At 38.2% G+C, this 20,589-nt stretch overlaps 1 protein-coding gene across 2 annotated transcripts in view; it reads right to left on the bottom strand.

The window, feature by feature from the left end:
* The window catches only part of bean1 (brain expressed, associated with NEDD4, 1), a 58,349-nt gene that overhangs the window by 4,517 nt on the left and 33,243 nt on the right, over window positions 1–20,589 (bottom strand). For both annotated transcript variants that reach the window (XM_057346666.1, XM_057346754.1), the window contains 2 exons: window positions 15,465–15,665; window positions 14,953–15,094 (listed from right to left, as the gene is read on the bottom strand). In XM_057346666.1, coding sequence (XP_057202649.1) covers window positions 14,953–15,094; window positions 15,465–15,665 — 343 coding nt within the window. The remainder of the gene's footprint in view (window positions 1–14,952; window positions 15,095–15,464; window positions 15,666–20,589) is intronic.

Raw genomic sequence — 20,589 nt, 5'->3', positions numbered from 1 at the left:
ATTTGTTGAATTTTGTTGTATGTTGATTTTATTAAATAAACAATTTGTTGAATGGGTCCTGTAGTTCGGTCGCATTTAAACAAACCGTATGGTACAAGCGGATGAGCTTGGTATCGCAGTCTAAACTCAAAATATTGGTGAGACAAGTTTAACCAATTAACGGTTCACCTCTGTTTCTTTTGATTGTTATCAGAAATAATCTACAGGCACGCTATTGTTTGTGAATGTTTACCGGAAGTTCAGTTGGGGTCACAAAAGTGCGCATGCGCAGTAACGTTTGTTTATGTTGTTAAGATGAAACCGTCTATACAGTATCTCAATATTATTATTTTTTTTCTGAGCCTGAAACAAAAGGCCATAAGTGGACAATTGCTTTTATTTTTTAAAACACTGAATACAAAAAACAAGGTAACATTTAGTTCTCTATTTTTCCGAAAATCATGTACCAAGCCTACTATTACGATTATTTCACTTTTCTGGTATGTTAATCTAATAAACAAATTATAGATGTTATTCCAGAGCAACATAAAAAAGTGTTCTCAATAGCCACAAGTCTAACAGGTCTCAAGACAGAAATAATTTATCAGAGAAAATGAATTACAACTTATCGGCCGATACCGATAACATTAGAAATCTGCTGATACCGATATGGCCGAACATATCGTGCATCCCTAGTTGTACATATAACTTATTCTAGCCACTAGAGGGCAGGAAAACTTTTAAAGACAGCTGAGGTATAACAGATGAAAGAAAAGTTTATCTACAGTCAAGAGAATGACTTTTGTTCATTTTAAGTAATACTATATTAAATTTAACCACATTTAAGCATGTTATAAATTATACTGTTATAAAAGCTAAATGCAAAAGAATGATGGTATATTTCATGTTCTTTTTACTACATTTCCACCCAACAAACTGTCAATTTTACTTTCTCTATGTGATGGCCTGCAACACGGCCAACAAGCTCTACCAGAGCACATCAGTTGCCTTAAATGTGTATCCAAGAGAAAATCATCTCTGTGTGTGCACGGGGTGTAAGAAAGCGCAATAGAACAGCAGCAGGGTAATTTGATCTGCGGTATGCTTAACAATTTCAGATTGTAAGTGAGAGCGGAAACTGCATGCTAGAATCGGTTTAGTCTGTCACCCTTAGGGTTACATGTGAGGGATGAATAGGGGAGAGGCACTGTGTTGGACTGAGATCTCTGCCTTGAACACATGTTTGGTCTGAATAAATCCCTTATGGTACTTTGAAGAAAGCCATACAGGTTTTAAATGACCTGAGAGTGAATAAATGATGGCAGAATTTTCATTTCTGGGTGAACTATTGCTGCAAGTCATGAAAATAGTACAGTTGCCACTAATACTTAGTATAAGTGTTGTGAAGTATTGTATTAAACTATAATTATCATTCATGTTTAATAACAGATACTAAGATAATCTGTAGATCCAGAGATCCACTATCTCTCCTCTGTCTGGCTTCAGTAAGGTGATGAGTGCTAATTAACACACCACCTGCTCAACTGGAAGAGGTGATGATACCAGCGAAATGGTGTAGCTGTGACCCATTTTAAGAGAAGATTGAGTCAACACCATAATAAAAGCTTCTCTTTCTCTTCCATATCATGATGGTAATCACACCCCATCACAGTAAAGCTCTTTTAGGTTGCAGTAACATGAAAAAAATCCTCTTGCTGTGAACTCTCAAAAACAGATACAAGGAGCTTAATGTTCATTGTTCACTTTTGCCTCTTCATCTCTAGTTGGTTGAGGATAGAGCCCTAAAGTACTGTATACTGTAAAAAAATGATTCATGGTCATAGTAAATATGGTCAATAGGCTGATTTTAGTTTTGCACATGACTTAATTTCTTGCTAAATGTTACAATATATATTGAAATTGCGGTTTGCTTAAAATAATGAGTAAACACAGCAAGTAATTTTTAGTAAAGTTGCACAAACCTGGTTATTAGTCAATTTGACAAATTTTTTAAAGATTTGGTTAGATCACGTGATGCAGAACTTGACTGGCTTTCAAGAGCGCTGGCGGTCATTTTATGAAAATCATCTAAGACGATAAACTTGTTTTATACTAAAATGTTTTATAAAATCAATCATATCAATAGTGTGAAGATACATGTTTCTTAGTGTTTTAATTAGAAATAAGTTTAACACCGTGTCTACACCGGACGCAGCGCGGCACGTCCGGTGTGGACAAAATTAAAAATTATAATGGGATCTAACGCGTTCTATAGTCTCGTCGCGTCGCATTCTGTGTAGACACGGTGTAATTGAGGTGGTGCACGTTTCTTGTTGTTTTAAATAAGCTCCTACATCAAATGTCAACTTCAACTTTTGTGAGAATACATTTTATTTACGTTTCTTTTATAAGATTTATGTTTTTTATGACGGCATGAAAACATGTTGATAGTTCCCTGATAGCACACATACATCTGGTTTACGTCTATTTGACGTCTGCATTTACATCTGCAAGACATCTACAATACATCGTTTGCTCATCTGCAATACGTCTCGGAGATGTCTGCTGTCAGACATCATATAGACATCTAGAGGATGTCTGTAAGATGTTTATGATTTAGAATGGATGTACAACAGCTCTTTCTAAGATGTTTAGCAGATGTTTTTATGCAGCAGATCTCCAGATCTTTAGCAGACGTATTACAGACGTTCAGACGTCTCCGAGACGTATTGCAGATGAGCAAACTATGTATTTAAGATGTCTTGCAGATGTAAATGCAGACGTCAAATAGATGTAAACCAGATGGATTGTGCTATCTGGGTTATATTCGCCGTCCAGCTCCTTGAGCTTTTTAGTTTCAATTTGACACAATGCGCCACATTAACAAACAATGGGCCCTATTGTACACCCGGCGCAAGTGTTGCTAGTTCCCGCCCGACGCAGTTCTCATTTTCCAGTCCGGTGTTCTGCCAATTTATGCTACCCTCAAGTTTAAATAGCAAATGCACTTGCGCTCATTTGTACGCCCATGGGCGTGTTGGTCTAAAAAAGAGGTGTGCTCAGGCGCATTGTTAGCGCATTGCTATTTTTAAGAGCTGATATATATATGTCATGACTGGTGGGTGGTGAGAGACACGGAGACAGAGGACCCAGGTGCAGACAGCGGGTAAGGGGTTAACACAAACTTTAATAAATAAAAAGCAACAAAACAAAGACCCACGTGGGGGGTAAAGTAACAAACATAGAAACAGGAACAAGACTAACTAAACTAACAGGACTAGACTAAAACACATCACAACTACAAAATAAACTAAACTAACTCAAAGACAGGAACTCACCACATACACAAACATGACAGTACAATGAACCAGCACAGGACAATGAAACAAGAGGACTATATAAAGGGTACTAAATCAAGAAGGGGACAGGTGCGGGACATGAACCAATTAACAAGCAATAACGAGACGAAAGGGCGGGAACAGAAACGCCACACCGGAGAGTGGAAGACCAACAGGGACAAAACGTCACTCTCCACATAAAACAAGAGGTTCTATCATGGTTCTGCCACTAGGTCAAGAAAAGCAAGACAAGGTGGGACAGAACCATGACATATATATATATATATATATATATATATATATATATTAGAAGAAAATGCGCCTCTGGGCGGGTCCACATACAACGCGCTTTCACTTTACTTATTACACAGAGATATGCGCAGTAGCACACAAACATGCCAAATATAAAAATGGATTGTAATGTAAAAGATTATTATTATGTACATAAAGATAAAAATCCGGCTTGTCATAGATGATCTGATGCGTTTCCTCTCTAGAGAAGCGTCCAGTCTTTGCTCTTGCAAATTCCGCCGTGTAAGTACCGAATCCGCCATGGCGCGAGCGCAGCTGGCTCTTAAAGGGAATGAGAGATGAGACTCTGATTGGTTTACTGCATGTTACACCCAAAAAAACACCCATTACTCATTAAGAGAACTGGGACAACCCGTTTAGACCATGCGCGCCGACCTTTTTCCCGTCGTTAAATTAGCAAAAGTGGATTCGGACATGCCCTGAGTGCACTTGTGCCGTGCGCTTTAAACCATGTGCTTAGATCGTGAAAATAGGGCCCTATGTTTGAAGTGAGTTAAGTGTGCTCAAAAGAGTGCGAAGCCGGCATTGCTTTATTTAAATCGTTTCATCTGTCTACCTTTCATCTGTCTATACCACGTGCGAGCGTTGCAACGCAACGTGGCAAACGCCTTGTTGTTAATGGTTTCTGTTATCTTTTGTCATGTCGCATCTTGCCGCTCGCATGCGGTGTGGACTGGGTGTGACTGTTTGCCGTGAGCTTGTAGTGCAAGGTAGAGAGCAGACTGTGGAGGCTGGAACAGCCAGCTCAAAATCTCTATGCATTGTGTTGGTTGGAAACCTAATTAAAACGGCACACAGTCACTTTGCAGACACGATAGAGGAGAATTGTGTCGGTTAACGCTAGTGATTCATTTAATTGTAGTACTTATATAATTGTTTGTGTGTGTTAGAAACGCATAATGTGCATACTGAGCAGTGTAAGATAAAAAAAACACAGTATACTGTGTTAAAGGCGGGGTGTCCGATTTCTCTTAGCCGTTGTTGATGTTCAAATCACCAAAACAAACACACCCCTACGCCCATCTTTCACTTTCGTCAGTGCTCGGCTCGGCTAATGTCCGTCCTGTGCACCTTACTGCTGATTGGCTACAAGGTTGTTTTGGTACTCGGCTGACTCCGTTGTCTAAAGTGTAATTCGGAAATCGGTTACCCCGCCTTTAAGTACAATCAACTTTGTTAGTGTGACATTACTCTATGGCAATGTTGTGACGTTCTGGTAAAGTTCCATTATGTGACTTTAATATCTTTGTTTTATATTTTATTAAAGCCAATTCCTGAATGAATATTAAAGAAAATCTTGGGACACCTGACTTTCATAGTGAGGAATTTATACAGAACTAGGTAAGAACTTATACAGAATCCACAAGATGGCAGGTAAGTCTGCGAAAGCTGCATATTTTTCTAATTGAATTTAAACTCATCATTGCAAACTTGAGGTTTTGTTTTCAATTATTCAATCGGCTACAAATCCTTCAGTTAAAGGTGCCATTCTTTGGCTGTTTTCAAAGCTTTTATTATGTTTTTTGGGTGTTTAACAATGGATGTTCATGTTTCTAGTTTCAAAATGCTTTATATTTCAAGTCTATTGTTCACCGCTGTCCCTCTTCACGATTGGATTTTTTCCGGTTTCTATAAAGTCCCTCCTTCCAAAACGCTCTAATTGGTAAAGCTGACCCAGTCTGTCGTTATTGGTTCCGCACTTAGAGCGTGTGTCTGAAGATGTCCCACCCATATCCTATCAGTGAGCTTCCGCTTTTCAGCATCGGCCCCACTCTACCTTAAATTGTCTCTCCTGTTATGTCATTTGCCTTACAAGACCACACACAAACATTATATAAATAACATAACTCTACACTGCTATCAAACGCAAATACACACTCATGCATACAACACCACAAATATTAAAAACCATGTTGATGGTTACTGTTGTTATCATGTTGTCAGAATGTCTGTTGTTTAGTAATGTTTATTTGTTTTTGTTGTACAATGAAATGTACATTTCTGAACTGCTGGATGTTTCGTGTTTAAATTCATTAAGTGAAAAAAATAAAGCTTTTAACATTTCACAGCTGTCCATTGTTTCTGTATTTTAGGTGTTAAAATAAAATTATTAATCCAAATGATCTTACATTTTATTTTTATCATAAGGGTAAACTAGACTTTTTTGGTATAAATAACAAAAATGTGTTAGTAAAAACAGTTTAAAATATTGAGTCACACCAACCAAAAGCAATTAAGCAAAGTCCCTTGCTGGGAATAGGGTTACTCAAAAATGTAAGCAATGCCTACTAAAGAATTTTAGGTAACGCTACTTAAAATTTCATGTAGAACTGGCATAAAAAATTGTTCGCAAAAATGATGTACTATATTTTTAACTTCAGCGTAACATTTTTTACAGTGTAGGCAGTAAGGTTGCACGGTGTTTGGTGCTACGGTCACATCACGATGATAAAGCTTCAAAATACCTGCGATGCCACTCTATTTTTTAAACTGCAGTATCGTAGTACAGTAAGTAATGTTGCATACTGCCTTTTTGCTGTGTTTCTCTCCTAAATGAATCTGTGTTTTGAACGACTTGGACAAGATAATAGCAGTTTCTCAATTCCAATTACAACTTGGATGGACGTGCCGCAGTGACTTCTGGGACTTCAAGCGGGATAACGTACATGCGCAAGGCTGCATTTGATGCATCCTTGATATTGAGAACACATCCGGGTACTTTCATGCGTTCTCTGTTCTTGAGTACTGGAACCGGACTTTGGCAAGAACATGAGGACATAAGACCGCTGAAGAACGCATATTGAGAAACGGCCATTAATGATTTAGTGAGTCCTTCATCGAGACAATTGCTTCATTCTTAAATAAATCAGTTGTTTTGAACGAACTGGTTGAATGATTAACCGAAGTAAGCCAAACATTGCTGTATAAATGAAATTTGTAGCACGTTTGAATGAGTTCCCATGTGAAAAATGTTCTAGTGTACTTTAGTATTTACTACAGTAAACTTTACTAAAATTCCTAGACAAAAGTGTTTTTAAATATTAACATAGTATATTCCTAGACACTAGTGTTTTTAAATATTAACATAGTATATTCCTAGACACTAGTGTTTTTAAATATTAACATAGTAAATATGAAAGTATACAACAGTATTTGCTACAATAGACTATGTACGATCGCTTCCGCGTTTTGTCTCAGTCCGCTCAGTCACATCCTACGCACATAGCGTCCATAGGGAACAATGACGTTTTCACTAAAGATGCATACATTGACAACCAAAAAGGGGAAAGGCTTCAGGCTATCCGTTTCAAGCTACATCCACAAATATGCTAAAAAACTAAGTAAACTTTTGCACTTACTTGAGGCTTGATCACAGAGGCACTCAACAATGCTGAGCTGCAGTGCTGTCAGTTCGCTGAAATTTGAATGTTTTTTAGTAAACAGCCTTATCACTTGGTGACAAATTACCTCAGTGCTACGAGCTTAGCTGTCTGAGATTTTAATGGACATACATCATCACCCTGCGTGCATAGAGTCTATTTATCCAATTACTATAGATAGTACTACAAAATATTGTAGTGTAGGCTACAGTATAATACAGTTTACTATAATAAATACAAAATGTTTCATTTTGTGTATTAAGGATTTTTTTATTTTGTAGATTTCAATTATGAACATGGCACAGCACCGCGACACCAATTGGTATCGTGATACTTCAGCTGGTATAGTAAGGTATGCTTATGGTACCGTAACAACCTTAGTAGCCAGTTAAGATTGACGATTTTAGAAATGATTTTTGTTCGTTGTTAAACAGACATTAACTATAACATTCAAACACAGTTAACAAGCACATTTTGCCACAGGTGGAAACCACGGGAAGCCGTTCTGCACTGCCGGCACAAGGTATCCAATATTGACAGCTTGGTTCAATGCTTATAACCCCATAATGCTATGGCACACTTCCCTGAGAATACTCCACTCAGATACGGGCGCCACTGTGTCTACATTAGGCATTCACTTCTGCTGACGCTGCTCTTTTGAACTGGATTATATACAAATGTATTGTATGGTCTTTTCATTAAGCTGCATTACATTATATGTACAGTAAATGAATGAAGCCAAACAGAAAGTCCCCCTGCAGTGCAGCAGAACCCTTCAGTTCACTTTAATCTACTGTATACCAATGACTGTTTAACGTTACATATACTCAGGGTTTGAAATTAATACCTGCCAAATGTGGGTAAAAATCAACTCTTTTAAATCACTAGCCCATTCGGCAAGTTATGTTTCATAAAATATGTTACATCACTTTGTTAGTGTAGGCCAAAGCTGCACAAATACTCAGCTTGTGAGTCGTTGTGATACATTAAATACAGCCTAAATGAGCAGCATCTGTGCATATCTGACTTGAACATATCTGTCACTACGAAACAAATAAAAGCATGCTGGTTCATTTGCCCTGAAGCAATAACGAAGACTCAAACTTCCAGAAACCAAAAAAGTACAAGAATGTCATGTGGCAAGCTGGGCTTAGTATTGTATTGTAAATTGTATTTCTCCACCTGAAATGCATTTTCTCAAAAGGATTTAGGACAAGCATGTCAGAAAGAGGAGATACCAAATAACTGCAATTTCTGTAAAACATGAAATGCACATTTTATAAGAAATATGTTTATATAGTGAGCTGGTTTTATATTATATTATATTATATTATATTATAATATAATAAATTTAATTAAATGTTTATATATAAGCTGATTTTATTTTGCTATATTATATCATAATTTTTATTTTATTTTATGGCTTTAGACGTTTTGAATGGCAGGTAACTTTTAAAATAACCAGCCAAATGGGCTGGTGAGTGAAAAAGTACATTTCAAACCCTGCATGTGCTCAAACCTCTGGTTTGGGTTTGTCATTATTAAAAATATAATTATAAATACTGAACGCATTGATTGGTTTTATTTAGTTGTCACAGTTCGTCATTAAGACAGAGCTTTTAATTGCTTTGATAGAAATATAAAATGATTTCAGTTTTAAATAACACACTTTGGTGTGGTCAGGTCAGGTCACAGGGTTTGGGTTTCAATTTTAACTTTCATGCAGACCTGTGCTTTGTAGACGCTTTGTAGACTTAAAGTTCTGACACCTGCTGTCATGTGTAATCAATATGAATAAGACGACATCTGCTGTTACCCTTATTAAATATAACATAAATAAAAATAACATTAAAAATAACATAAATAATGAATCTGATCAAGATAAAAGAGGATATCCTCTACGTGTGTATGTTTCTATCAAGTTAAAAACATTTTTAAATGCAGAGTATTTCTCTAAGAATCACAGAAAAGGGTATGAAAACTCCTTTTAGAATGATAAATTCTCTAGGCTATCCATATGCCTCAGTGTGAGTGTTACCTAAAGCTATTAGGTCTCTTTAGAGTAGGGTGAGAACTGTTTTGCACCAATATATTTCCCTGGTAAGGAGCGTCCCTGGGGTCCCTTCCGTCTCCACACACACAACTCAACAATAATTCATTAATTTGGCTATGCAAATATCCCAGCACAGGTTGGGTCTCTTATCTCATCTTTCCTAAATTAATAAACAGCCTGTATTTGCTTTGACACTTTTTTCAAATCAGGCTGTTGTTTTTCCCAGGAACAATTCCAAGCAACAGTTGTTTTTCCACCTTCAACAAATGCAGACAGTTTCCGTTTCCCGAGAGTATGCCACAGAAAACACCTGCAGAGCACAGGAACATATATACTCTCTGTCATTCCCAGGTACATTTTAAAACAACCTTATTTATAGTGCAATAAAAAATAAAGAGCTCAGGTGCCTGGCAGGAAAAACAGTGTGGACATATTTTTAAATTTGTATATTCCAAATACCTTAACATCCTTAAAAAATATTTTAGAATAGGATGGCACACAAGAGCTAAAACACTATAAAAATACATCATAAAATATATAAATAAAACAATCAAGTTCTCTCCCTCCCTGCGGAAGTGGCACTTCGTGGGCGCCACAGGTGAGCAGCTGATATACATACCCTGAGCTCTAAGTTCCCTGGAGCCATCTGTGGCCATGGCAGCCCTGGCGTGACTCACATGTCACAGCCCCTCCCTCTCAGCGTCACAGAGAGACAAGGACATACACACACGCCGTCATTTTGTGGCAATGGGCATGCACCAACACGCACTGTGCCAATAGCTCCTCATTCCAAAGTCCTGAAGATTTCAAAGAACTGCATAGCTGTGAAACTCCATGTTACAGTCCACATACTGTATGTCCATGTGTGTGTATAGAATAAACTGGCACATTCCCAAACGTGGCATGCGGAAATGCCTGGGTGGAACGGTCACTCGACAACATAATGGTCTTGTACCAATACGCGCACAAAAACACACATTGGGTTTCCATGTTTTATGGGGCCTTCATATTATATCCCCTAACCCTCACCCTACCCCTAAACCTAACTATCATATAAATATTTTTACATTTACTTTGATTTATAAGCTGTTTGCTGGTATAACTGGCATCACAAAGTGGCACAAAATTAAGCATTAACAAAGGTCACGTTTTCCATTTTATCGTAAATATATAGTCATATACAGTATATGTTGCATCCAGTGTTTTCTTTTCTCATTTCATTTTTTGCCACTATGTTTGTAAATGTAGACCTCAACACAACAAACACGGACATACATTTCTCCACGCTCTGCCTTTATGTTTTTTATAGCTATGTTTCTTTTTCAGTTGTGATAAATGCACATTATGATGTGACTGGAGGCTCGTCTCCTCTGATCTGAAGAGCGATTCTGCTCTTGCTCGTTTCTGACACAGATGAATGAAGGCGAGCACGGAGCCAGGCAGTGATGGAGAGCTCCGTTCAGCTTCAGTGCCTCAGCATCTGTAAGACCTCCTCCTCTCTCAAAACACTATGAGCTCACATACCATACAGAACACTACAGTCCTAAGACAGTAAAAGGGTACACAGTACATTGGGCTTGCAGCGCCAGAAGTGGAAAGCAGAAGTGACCAACAAAACCATTGAAAGTAGCACATACTCTATGTACTGTACATACAGTAGGCTTCATATACTAAAATTTTGCACCAGAGGAAGCAGAATTCACAAAAAAAACGAAGAGACCTTACGTTAATGTTCCATCATGTTCTCAGATGATCTGACTCCCAGAAGTATGCGGCTGTGGACTGACCGCCTAATTAAATTAAGGATTCGGATATCTCTCCCAAACAGAATTACACACCATTCAGTAATCTTAATGGGCCTCGGGGGCAACACTAATATTCTATATCCATCATAATTTGCTATTTAATAGGAGGAGGCCCTGCTCTTTCAGGTAGCTCTTGCTCCCACGGAGAAGTAATTTCACCCTGTTCAAAAGCCCCTTCACCGAGCCGCACCAGAGGGCTCTGCCAGCCTAATGGAACTGTCATAGAGATGTAAATAACATTGGCACTCTGTGAAACAAGCCATGAAGGGCAGGAGAGTTGAGCGCAAACATGACCCTGACTAAACCTTCCCTCTCTGCTATTTAACACGCACACAAATGGACAGCCACGCGGTTAATACATCAGACATCTGTTACGCATCTGGCTTTTAGTACTGAAGAAAAATAAGTATGGGGCTGATTCATAACTTAACTAGACAGATGTGTATTACATCAACAATGCAAGTCAACACTAAAAAAACTTAGTCGGTTAGAAAGTGTGGAGGGCAAATCTCATGAATATTAATTAGCATGTGCTGATTTTACCAGAGCCATTGAAAGAGAGTTGTGACAACGGATGTTCAAATTTTTCGTGTCACGTGAAGCCTTCAGGTGGTGTGTTCATGTTTTTCCATTCTAAATTCTTTATTCTTCCCTCATTTTATTAATTAAACGACTTGCGTCTTTAAATAGGTCAAAAGTTTTGCTACAGCTCCATGCGTAGTTAATTTCTGGGAACTATTTAGAGGCTCCATGAACTGCCATTGCTGTGATAAAACTGTTCCATTGCCATCTACAGAGTTGATACGACTCTCTCTCTCAATGGCTCTGGATTTTAACAGATAATATTCCACTCTCTAGTCACATAATCTAATTAATATTCATAAGCCAAGCCTTCACACCTTGGGTCTACTCATAAATGTGCGTTGTACAGGTATATAGATGTTCCCTCCTTCCAATGACCACATAATGATATCATAAGGAATATATAAATTCTTCACGAAGGGACAAAAGCATCTAAATAATAGCATTGATAATCCTTATAGACCACTTCGCAAAATGTAAACACTGCTCAAAAAGCACGTCCGGTTTCATTTTTTTTTTTTTTAATCTTACACATACATAATTCGTTTCACATTTTTATTTGGTTATAAATGTTGTGATGGTTAACTTAACGGTCTGTGTTTTGTTATTATTGTAACAACTCCACCACTGTCTGCCACGCCCCCCGCATCAGCACCTTCTCCCGGCCATTCCGGTTCCCTTTCACCTGACTTTTGAAATCATGGACTACACTCCCCATAATCCTTTGTATGCCATAATCGCAACTCCTCCCCTTCAACTGTCAGTCTGCTGCCAGTTCCATTTCAAAATGCAACAGCTGTTTTTATACATCCAATCAAACTGCAGAGAAAGACGAAAGCCACGGCCACTATTTTTCTCATTAGAAATTCCATTTTTATTTTTCCATTATTTTTTCAAAATTCATCTGCACTTGTAATCTTTAATCAAAAACATTAAGCTCCTCTCCCCCTCTCAACAACAACTCTTCACCATATGACGTCAGCAACAAAAAAGAGGTAGGACTATACCAGTGGCGATCGGTGCCTCCTCTTCAGAGGAAGCAGGAATTCAAAATATGTATTCAGCGCTTCATGTGAACCTATGTGCATCACGCATCATGTCAAAATACGTGCCTGCTGCAGACACGTCGAAAGGGTTTATGATAAAGAAAAGATTTGTTTATAATTTCAGAAGCCGTTTCACTCGGATATACATCACGATACGGAAAAGAAGTCAATTGCAATTTCCGTTTCATGGTGACTTTAAGACCTCTGGACAAATACTGCTGTCGTTAAGTTAACTTTGGAAAAATATGGTTCTCTCTGAGGTCATACAGTATGTGGATCCGTTGTGTGTTATTTAACTATAGTAATAATGACTTTAGGGTTGATGAGGTTAAACTGTAAAATGCCATACAGTATAATGACATTTGAATTAATATGAAATTATTTGATTGTTATGAAAATGAGTCAAGGTCTGATAAACAATCAACTCTAAGACAACCCTCTGTGAAGGGCTCCCCTACCTGAGAAGTATTTTATGGGTCGCTGTGTGAAGGCAGGCAGGCTAAATGGCAAGGAAGGGAACTGACTGATTCTTTGAAGATGCCAATTAGACAAGCTGCCATTTAGATCAAACACAGCAAGCATTTTTCAGTGCAAAGCCATGGCATTTATCAGCAATTTCTGCTTATTAGGAGAACAGGTTGAGGGCAGAAAGTATAAAGTGCTCAACCTTCCTAACAGGATGAGAGAAAACTGCTGAAAGGTAAAACCTCAAAAGAGGGAAACTGGGGAAGCACTGAGATCCAGAATACCCCTCAGTGCAAGGCAAGAGAGTGAAAGGGTTTTGCAGGTGAATGTTATCTTGATTCTTATCTTGACTAGCCATCTGATGTGATCTTTATTTCTATGAGCTTCTCTTTTTCTTTATCTTAATTTCTAAAGCAATAAAACAGATATTAATAAACGGTTTTACTCTCGAGGGTTTACATAGAGCCACAGCCAGTAAATGTGTCTAAGGGAGGGTTTGAGCAATGTTCCTTCTGAGCTGTGCCTATACGCAGCCGAACAGATGGGAAAAAACATTCGAAGGCAGACCCAAAAATGTGTGAAAAGAAAAAAAAGGCATTCTCTTAAATTAGAGCTTGAAGGGACAGTTCACCCAAACATGAAAATTCTATCATGTATTACTCAACCTCAAGTTGTTCCAAACCTTTGTTCTGTTAAACACAAAGAAAGATATATAGAAAAATGTTAACAACTGAGATTTCTGGGGCACCACTGTCTACGAAAGTAGAAAAATTGCAATTGCAAATCGTTACACGTTGAAGGCCCGTTCAGATTGCCCGCGAATGTTCATCGCGATAATGTTCTAGCACAAAAACATAGATTCTTACTAAGCCTTTCATATAGGCCGCGAATATCTGCGCGGCGAAAAAGCAAAGGGTTTTTTTTTCATCTAGTGCGACGAATCTTTCCCCATTCGCAAAGCGAAGAAACAGCCCGTCCAATAAGAATCGAGCATTTTACGTCACGCGCCTAGAGCCAATGAGGGCACGCGGGGGCGCTAAAGGCTCAGAAAGCTGTTGTGAGAGAATGGATGTCGAGTTGTTACTGTCAGAACAGACAGAACTTTTTGAAAAAAGTCACAGCGACTACAAAAACCAGGACAAAAAATAAGTTCTGTGGCATAATTTGAGGTGGCATTCAAATATAAAAGTATACACAGTATATATAAACTAATATATAATCTTTCATATGAATAAGCTTTAAGCTTTTCTTCTTCTCAGCAGCCGAAGCCTGAATAGCGGTTGAGCGCCACCTAATGTTTAGGCGTGATATATATTCTCCATCAGTGCCATCTACCGTGTGGGCGTCAAATAGAAGAAAGCAAACATTCGTTTCGTCGTTGATATGAAAACTTGGCTCGTCGGGTATTCGTTTCACTTTTTCGCATCTCCCGCAATCTGAACGGGCCTCGAGTCTGAAAGGGACAGTTCACCCAAAAATACAAATTCTGTCATCATTTACTCACCCTCGAGTTGTTCCAAATCTGTATGAATTTCTTTGTTCTGTTGAACACGCTTGTTGAACAATGCTTGTAAACAAGCAGTTTATTGCTACCATTGATAAGAAAAAATACAATGGTAGTCAAAAGTGCCCCAAAACGGTTTGCTTTCCTACATTCTTCAAAATATCTTTTTTTTGTGTTCAACACAACAAAGAAATTTATAAAGCAATTTTAGTATGGTAGAAAAAATAAAAAATGAGTAAAATAAAGTAAAATAAAAATAAATTCTTCCACAATACTTTTTTAGCTGGTTATCAGCTCATGCTACACTGAGGCTTTTAAAGCTTGTGTAAGAAACTGTGGAATGGGATTCATTAAGGTGGCAGCCTCTGTCACAGCCGATAAAGTGATCTCATTACCGATATCACACGCACACACTCCCTTATTTGACCTCCACTGTACATGCAAAACACATTCACACAGATTCGATTCAGAGGTGACATGTCACTTACTGAGGAGGAGAGTCTGGGTACATGACATTGACTTGAGACAGGGTCTCAATATAAGAGTCAAAGTCAAAAGCAGGGGGAAACTCCTCAATGCAGGCGGACCTCAGCTCTCCAATGGAGCCCCCATATGAGAGGCCATCTGGAGCTGTAGAGACAATCATAGTGACGAAACATACCATAAAATGCTATCTCTTGAAACATGGAAAAACTGTTTGGGGAGAATTCACTTAAGAGTTGCATAACTTAAATTTTACCACCAAAACTAACTCATATTATTCACTATGGCTTTCTGTGTTCCTGTAGCTCAGTTGGTAGAGAACTGTGTTAGCATTGCGAAGGTTGCGGGTTTTATTCCCAAGGAACACACATAATGATAAAAGTCCCTTTGGATAGATTAAAGCTGTGTTAAATGTTAAAACAATGCACCATTTTTAAATTAAGTCGATAACATTCTTTTAGCAAAAACATTTTATTACAGTGCAAGATGTGATAAGTTGTGAACAGAGGCCACTCACCGTAGCTGGCACGCAGGTGGGGGTTGCGCAGTCGGCTGTCTTTGCGCAGACTTCCCACAATGATGGTAACGCAGGAGAGGAAGAGCACCAGGCCGATAACAATGCCGGCCACCACCAGAGGGGACACCAGCAGGCTGGCTTCACTGACCCCTTCCTGGCAGTCTGGGTACTCATGAGTCTGGCTGCTCTGGTTTGAGCTCACTGTATGGAAGGCAGAAGATGAGAGAGAGAGAGAGAGAGAGAGAGAGAGAGAGAAACAACTTTATTTTTTATTTTATCTCTAAATCATTACCACAAACGCAGCATATGCATAATACAAAGCATACAAAGTCTTTTTATACAGATTAAAAAGACAACACCAGATCATTTTCATACACCATTCACAAGACCTCATTTACACCCCAAATGTCTAAAAACATAGGTAAACAGTCCACCAACTTATAATAAGCAAATTCCACTTTTATTCTAGCTGCCACTAGTCCCAAAAACATTGGAACCATACTTGTATTACCCTGCCCTAACATCTTATTTTTCCTTGTTTTCCAAATTGCTAGTTTGGCAGTACCTGATAAAAAATGTATCATTACCACACTTCTTTTCTGTTGAACACAGTATTTGGGACCATATATAAACAATTGTAAAGAGAAATCCAGACCAAAAAATAAAAACCAATTTTTTAAAATTGAGAAAAGATCCCCCAAACGTAAGCACTGTACAAATAAATGAGACAATGATTCTACCTCCAAACAAAAAGGACAGCCCACCCCAACACTAGGATCAAGGTGCACCACATTCGTAGCTATCGCTCCATGTACAATCCTCCACTGGAGGTCACCTGTCCGTTTGTCAATTGGACATTTGTATAGGACACGCAAGCAGCCTTTAGGAGAAGAGTCAAGTCCAAAAAAATCCCTGGCATTAGACACTTTGACACAAGTCAAATACAAGGCCTTCTTCCCGACCGATTCAAAATCATCCAAAACTGGGATTTTAAAAGTCAGTAAATATTGTTCATCCTCTTCCCAATTTTCTACGGCAGCATTTACAATAAGTGGAGGAACAACATAGTCCATCCCTTACATCCACCTGTGGAGCACATTTACATTTTATAAAAAAACATTATGCTTTTCTTTCAGCTCACCACGTATTTCTGCACTGAGCTGCTGCATCATCCTTAACGATTTCAATCCAGTTCTTTGACACATTTCTTCTCCACTACTGCTAATAACATGGCCCAACTTTGTATATCCAGCAGCCAGCTACCTTGAATGTAAATATGCAGATGACAGAACATGTGATGCAAGAAACGAATTTAAAAACAATGGTTCTTCCAGCAGCCAAGGTCCAGCCAATAAACCGGGTGATCTTGATACGGCAAACACTTCCCAGGCCTCCAAAACAGACTTATAAAAAGGACTGAGACCCACTAACTCAGGCTCCTGTAGGTTCATAACAAATAAATGCTTATCAAATCATTTGTATAGCAGTCTCTGCGCTGCTTTTAGACGAAAACTCATTATTCTTGCCTTGATGTCCACCAAACCTTGTCCTCCTTCCTGTACAGGAAGGTACAGTGCTGCAGACCGAACCCAATGCTGACCAGACCAGAAAAAAGACACTAAAGTCCTTTGGATCTCTTGAACAAGACCTCCTGGTGGTTGCAGCACATTAATCTTATGCCACAGAGTGGAAGCCACCAAATTATTGGCAACCAGGACTCTTCCCCTATATGACAACTGGGGTAGCAACCATTTCCGCCTAGACAATCGGGTACACACTTTCTCCTCTATACCCTCCCAATTTGATTTTTGATACTCCTCAGAACCAAAAAAAATACCCAAAATTTTAAGATCTTCTAGTCCCCATCTAAGATTCCCAGGCAACTGTGGGAGATTCCCAGCATGCTCTTGACCTACCCATAGAGCTTCGCTTTTGTCCCAATTCACTTTAGCTGATGACGCATTTTCATAAACATTGAGTGTCTCAGAAAAAAGCTTATCCTCTTGTATATTATTAACAAACACTGTCACATCATCAGCATACGCACTTGAAACACTTCTTGAATTGTCAAAAATTCCCGGTATTAAAAACCCAGACATTTTCTCACGTAATTTGCAGAGCAAAGGTTCAATTGCTATACTATATAATTGCCCTGATAAAGGACAACCTTGTCTTATCACTCGTTACAGAGATGGGACAACTTAAACCATCCCCTACTTTGACAATGCAAGTTGCACCAGAATTCAATAGTCTAACCCATTTTGAAAAGCCTTTCCCAAAACCAAAAGCATTTAACACAATGAACAAATAATTGTGATCAACACGATCAAATGCTTTTTCTTGGTCTAAGGATATGACACTGATTTCCGTATTAGAAACTCTACAAATATCTAAAATATCCCTTATCAAAAATAAATTGTCTGATATTGTCCTTTCTGGAACACAATATGTTTGTTCCTTGTGTATTATTAAATGGAGATACTTTTTGAGCCTATTCGCAAGGCATTTAGACAAGATTTTATACTCAGTAGTCAATAAAGCTACCGGTCTCCAATTCTTCAAAAGAGACAAATCCCCTTTTTTGGGCAACAATGACAAAACAGCATGTTGACAAGACACAGGCAAAATTTCATCGTTGTTACATACACAAAAACCTCATAAAGATCCTGTCCAATACAGTGCCAAAAGCGTTTGTAAAACTCAGGTTGTAATCCATCAAATCCAGGAGATTTTCCTGAATTAAATTGATTTAATGCATCAGTTAGTTCCTGATAAGTTATATCTGAGTCCAAAACAGTCTTTGAGTTAGAGTCTATTTGGGGTAGATCTTGAAGTAATTGTACTGAAGAGTTTGCATCACAATGTTCAGCAGTGTACAGTTTTGAATAGAAATCTACAGCACGACTACGCATTTCTCTTACATTATGCTTCATTTTCCCATTAGGCAGACGCCTAATTAAAAAAGAAAGCACTTGGAGCATCCATGTTCGCAATCAAAATATATATATAGACCTTACTAAAGCCCCCTTTACTCTCTCATTTAAATAAGAACCCAACTCCATTTTTTTTATATATTACTCAACATGGGATGATGTCTATTGACTAATTTAGCTTCTATAGAAGATATTTCATTTTCAACAGACTTAATGGTTTCTTTTAACTTTTTAGATTTTTTTTTTTTTTTAGATTTAGATTTTTGTGGAATTAGCAGTATATTGCAGGCAAAACATTTTAATATTGACTTTACCTATGTCCCACCACTGTCTTAGATTTTCAAAAGTACCTTTTTTATTTTTCCACTCTTGCCAAAATACTTCAAAACATTTGCAAAAATCTATATAAAAGCATTCTGTTTGTGTCCGATATCTCCACATTCAAAACATTTTAAATTGCCGGTTGTTGCATAAACCATATATGCTTTCCCTTCATATTTTACATGAAAAGACAATCGCTCCGGAGACTCTAGAATCATGTTAACCTGTCTCCTGAAAGACATTTAATGCCTCAGGGCCGGATTTTTATATCCTAGCGATATCACTTAAAACTGACTGACAATCTTACCAAAACGAATGAACTCACGCTCCAACACCTCATTTGCTATGAACGGCGGCACGTTGGTTAGGGATGGGCGATATTATATCGTTTGCGATATACCGGTAGAAATTCCTCACACGATAGGAATTAGTCTTCCCGCGATATAAACGATAAATTCATATTTCTTTGTGAGACCCATTCACAGCTCATATGTGAAGCGAAAACGGGTATAGCGGAGGGCGGACGTGAAGCTGAGAAAGAGTTTGCACTAAAAGACGAGCTCTTCGTCGACTATTCGTTGATAGTCATAATACGTTACACCACAACATTTAGTTTGGCTAAAAGTATTTATTTAAACATTCGTTAGATGTTATGCTCGCGTGCGCAAATTGTTTAATACGATTTTTTGCCTGTTATATACAGGATGAACGGAGCGTCCCGTGCGCAGCTCGCGCCCACATGTGCTTTCATAGCGACACAGCGCGCACAGCACTGCTGCCTGTTTACATACAGTACAAATGCGAGTTTGTATTCCGTTATTTTTTCTGTTCTCTTTCTGTAGCGAAAGTCATAGACAGATTCAGTGTATGTTGCTGTGAGAAGAGAAGGTTCACACAGTTCAAGAGAGAGCGATTGACAGCATGATGCGATCGATCGTTTCCACCCAACAATAGAATATATACAGTGTTAGGTATGACATGATGTGTTTATTGAGCTTTAGTTCATTTAACTTTTCTCTACTACAACCTTTTGAAGTCGAATCTCACTATTATATTTTATATTTACAAAAATACTGTAGGTATATTTTAGGAGCTGTTTGATTTGCGGTAAGTTTTACTTTTTGATAATATTTGTTTTTCTGAGGGTCTAGACTACATGCAGCTACTATCACTTGATGCAAAAAACAGCAGTGGATGGCGTTATGGATATATCGTCATTTTTATCGTTATCGCAACAAATACCAGGAATTATCATGATAGAGTTTTAGGGCCATATCGTTGGTTACATGGTTATTTTAACAGAAGCCGCATATAGTGGAGTAACTTGTACCAAGTTTCCATTAACGATAAGACCGCTCTCAATTACTCGATTTACAATTTATGAGACAACTCATGCAAAATATAGAAGGAGAAAAAGAAACAAACAAAAAAACAAATAGAAAGAGATCCTAAGAAAGAAAGAAATCTTCACCCCTGCCACGAGCGAACTCCCCAGAGAGAGAGAGAGAGAGAGAGAGAGAGAGAGAGAGAGGGAGAGGGAGAGATAGAGAGAGAGAGAGAGAGAGAGAGGAAAGAAAGAAAGAAAGAAAGAAAGAAAGAAAGAAAGAAAGAAAGAAAGAAAGAAAGAAAGAAAGAAAGAAAGAAAGAAAGAAAGACACACCATGGTTCAAGATTTTAAACCACTTTCAAAAATGTAATCCATAGAGTTCCACTTTGTACGCAATAGAGGCAAACTGGCTATGTTCACATTTACATTTAGTCATTTAGCAGACACTTTTATCCAAAGCGACTTATAGATGAGGGAAACAATGGAAGCAACTGGAACAACATAAGGACAACAAAAAGCATAAGTGCAATAAAAGAAAACTGGT

The sequence above is a fragment of the Triplophysa rosa genome, linkage group LG1 (assembly GCF_024868665.1).
Source record: "Triplophysa rosa linkage group LG1, Trosa_1v2, whole genome shotgun sequence".
NCBI lineage: Eukaryota > Metazoa > Chordata > Actinopteri > Cypriniformes > Nemacheilidae > Triplophysa > Triplophysa rosa.
Note: the sequence above shows the minus strand (reverse complement) of the source record. Positions and strands in the feature narration are given on the sequence as shown.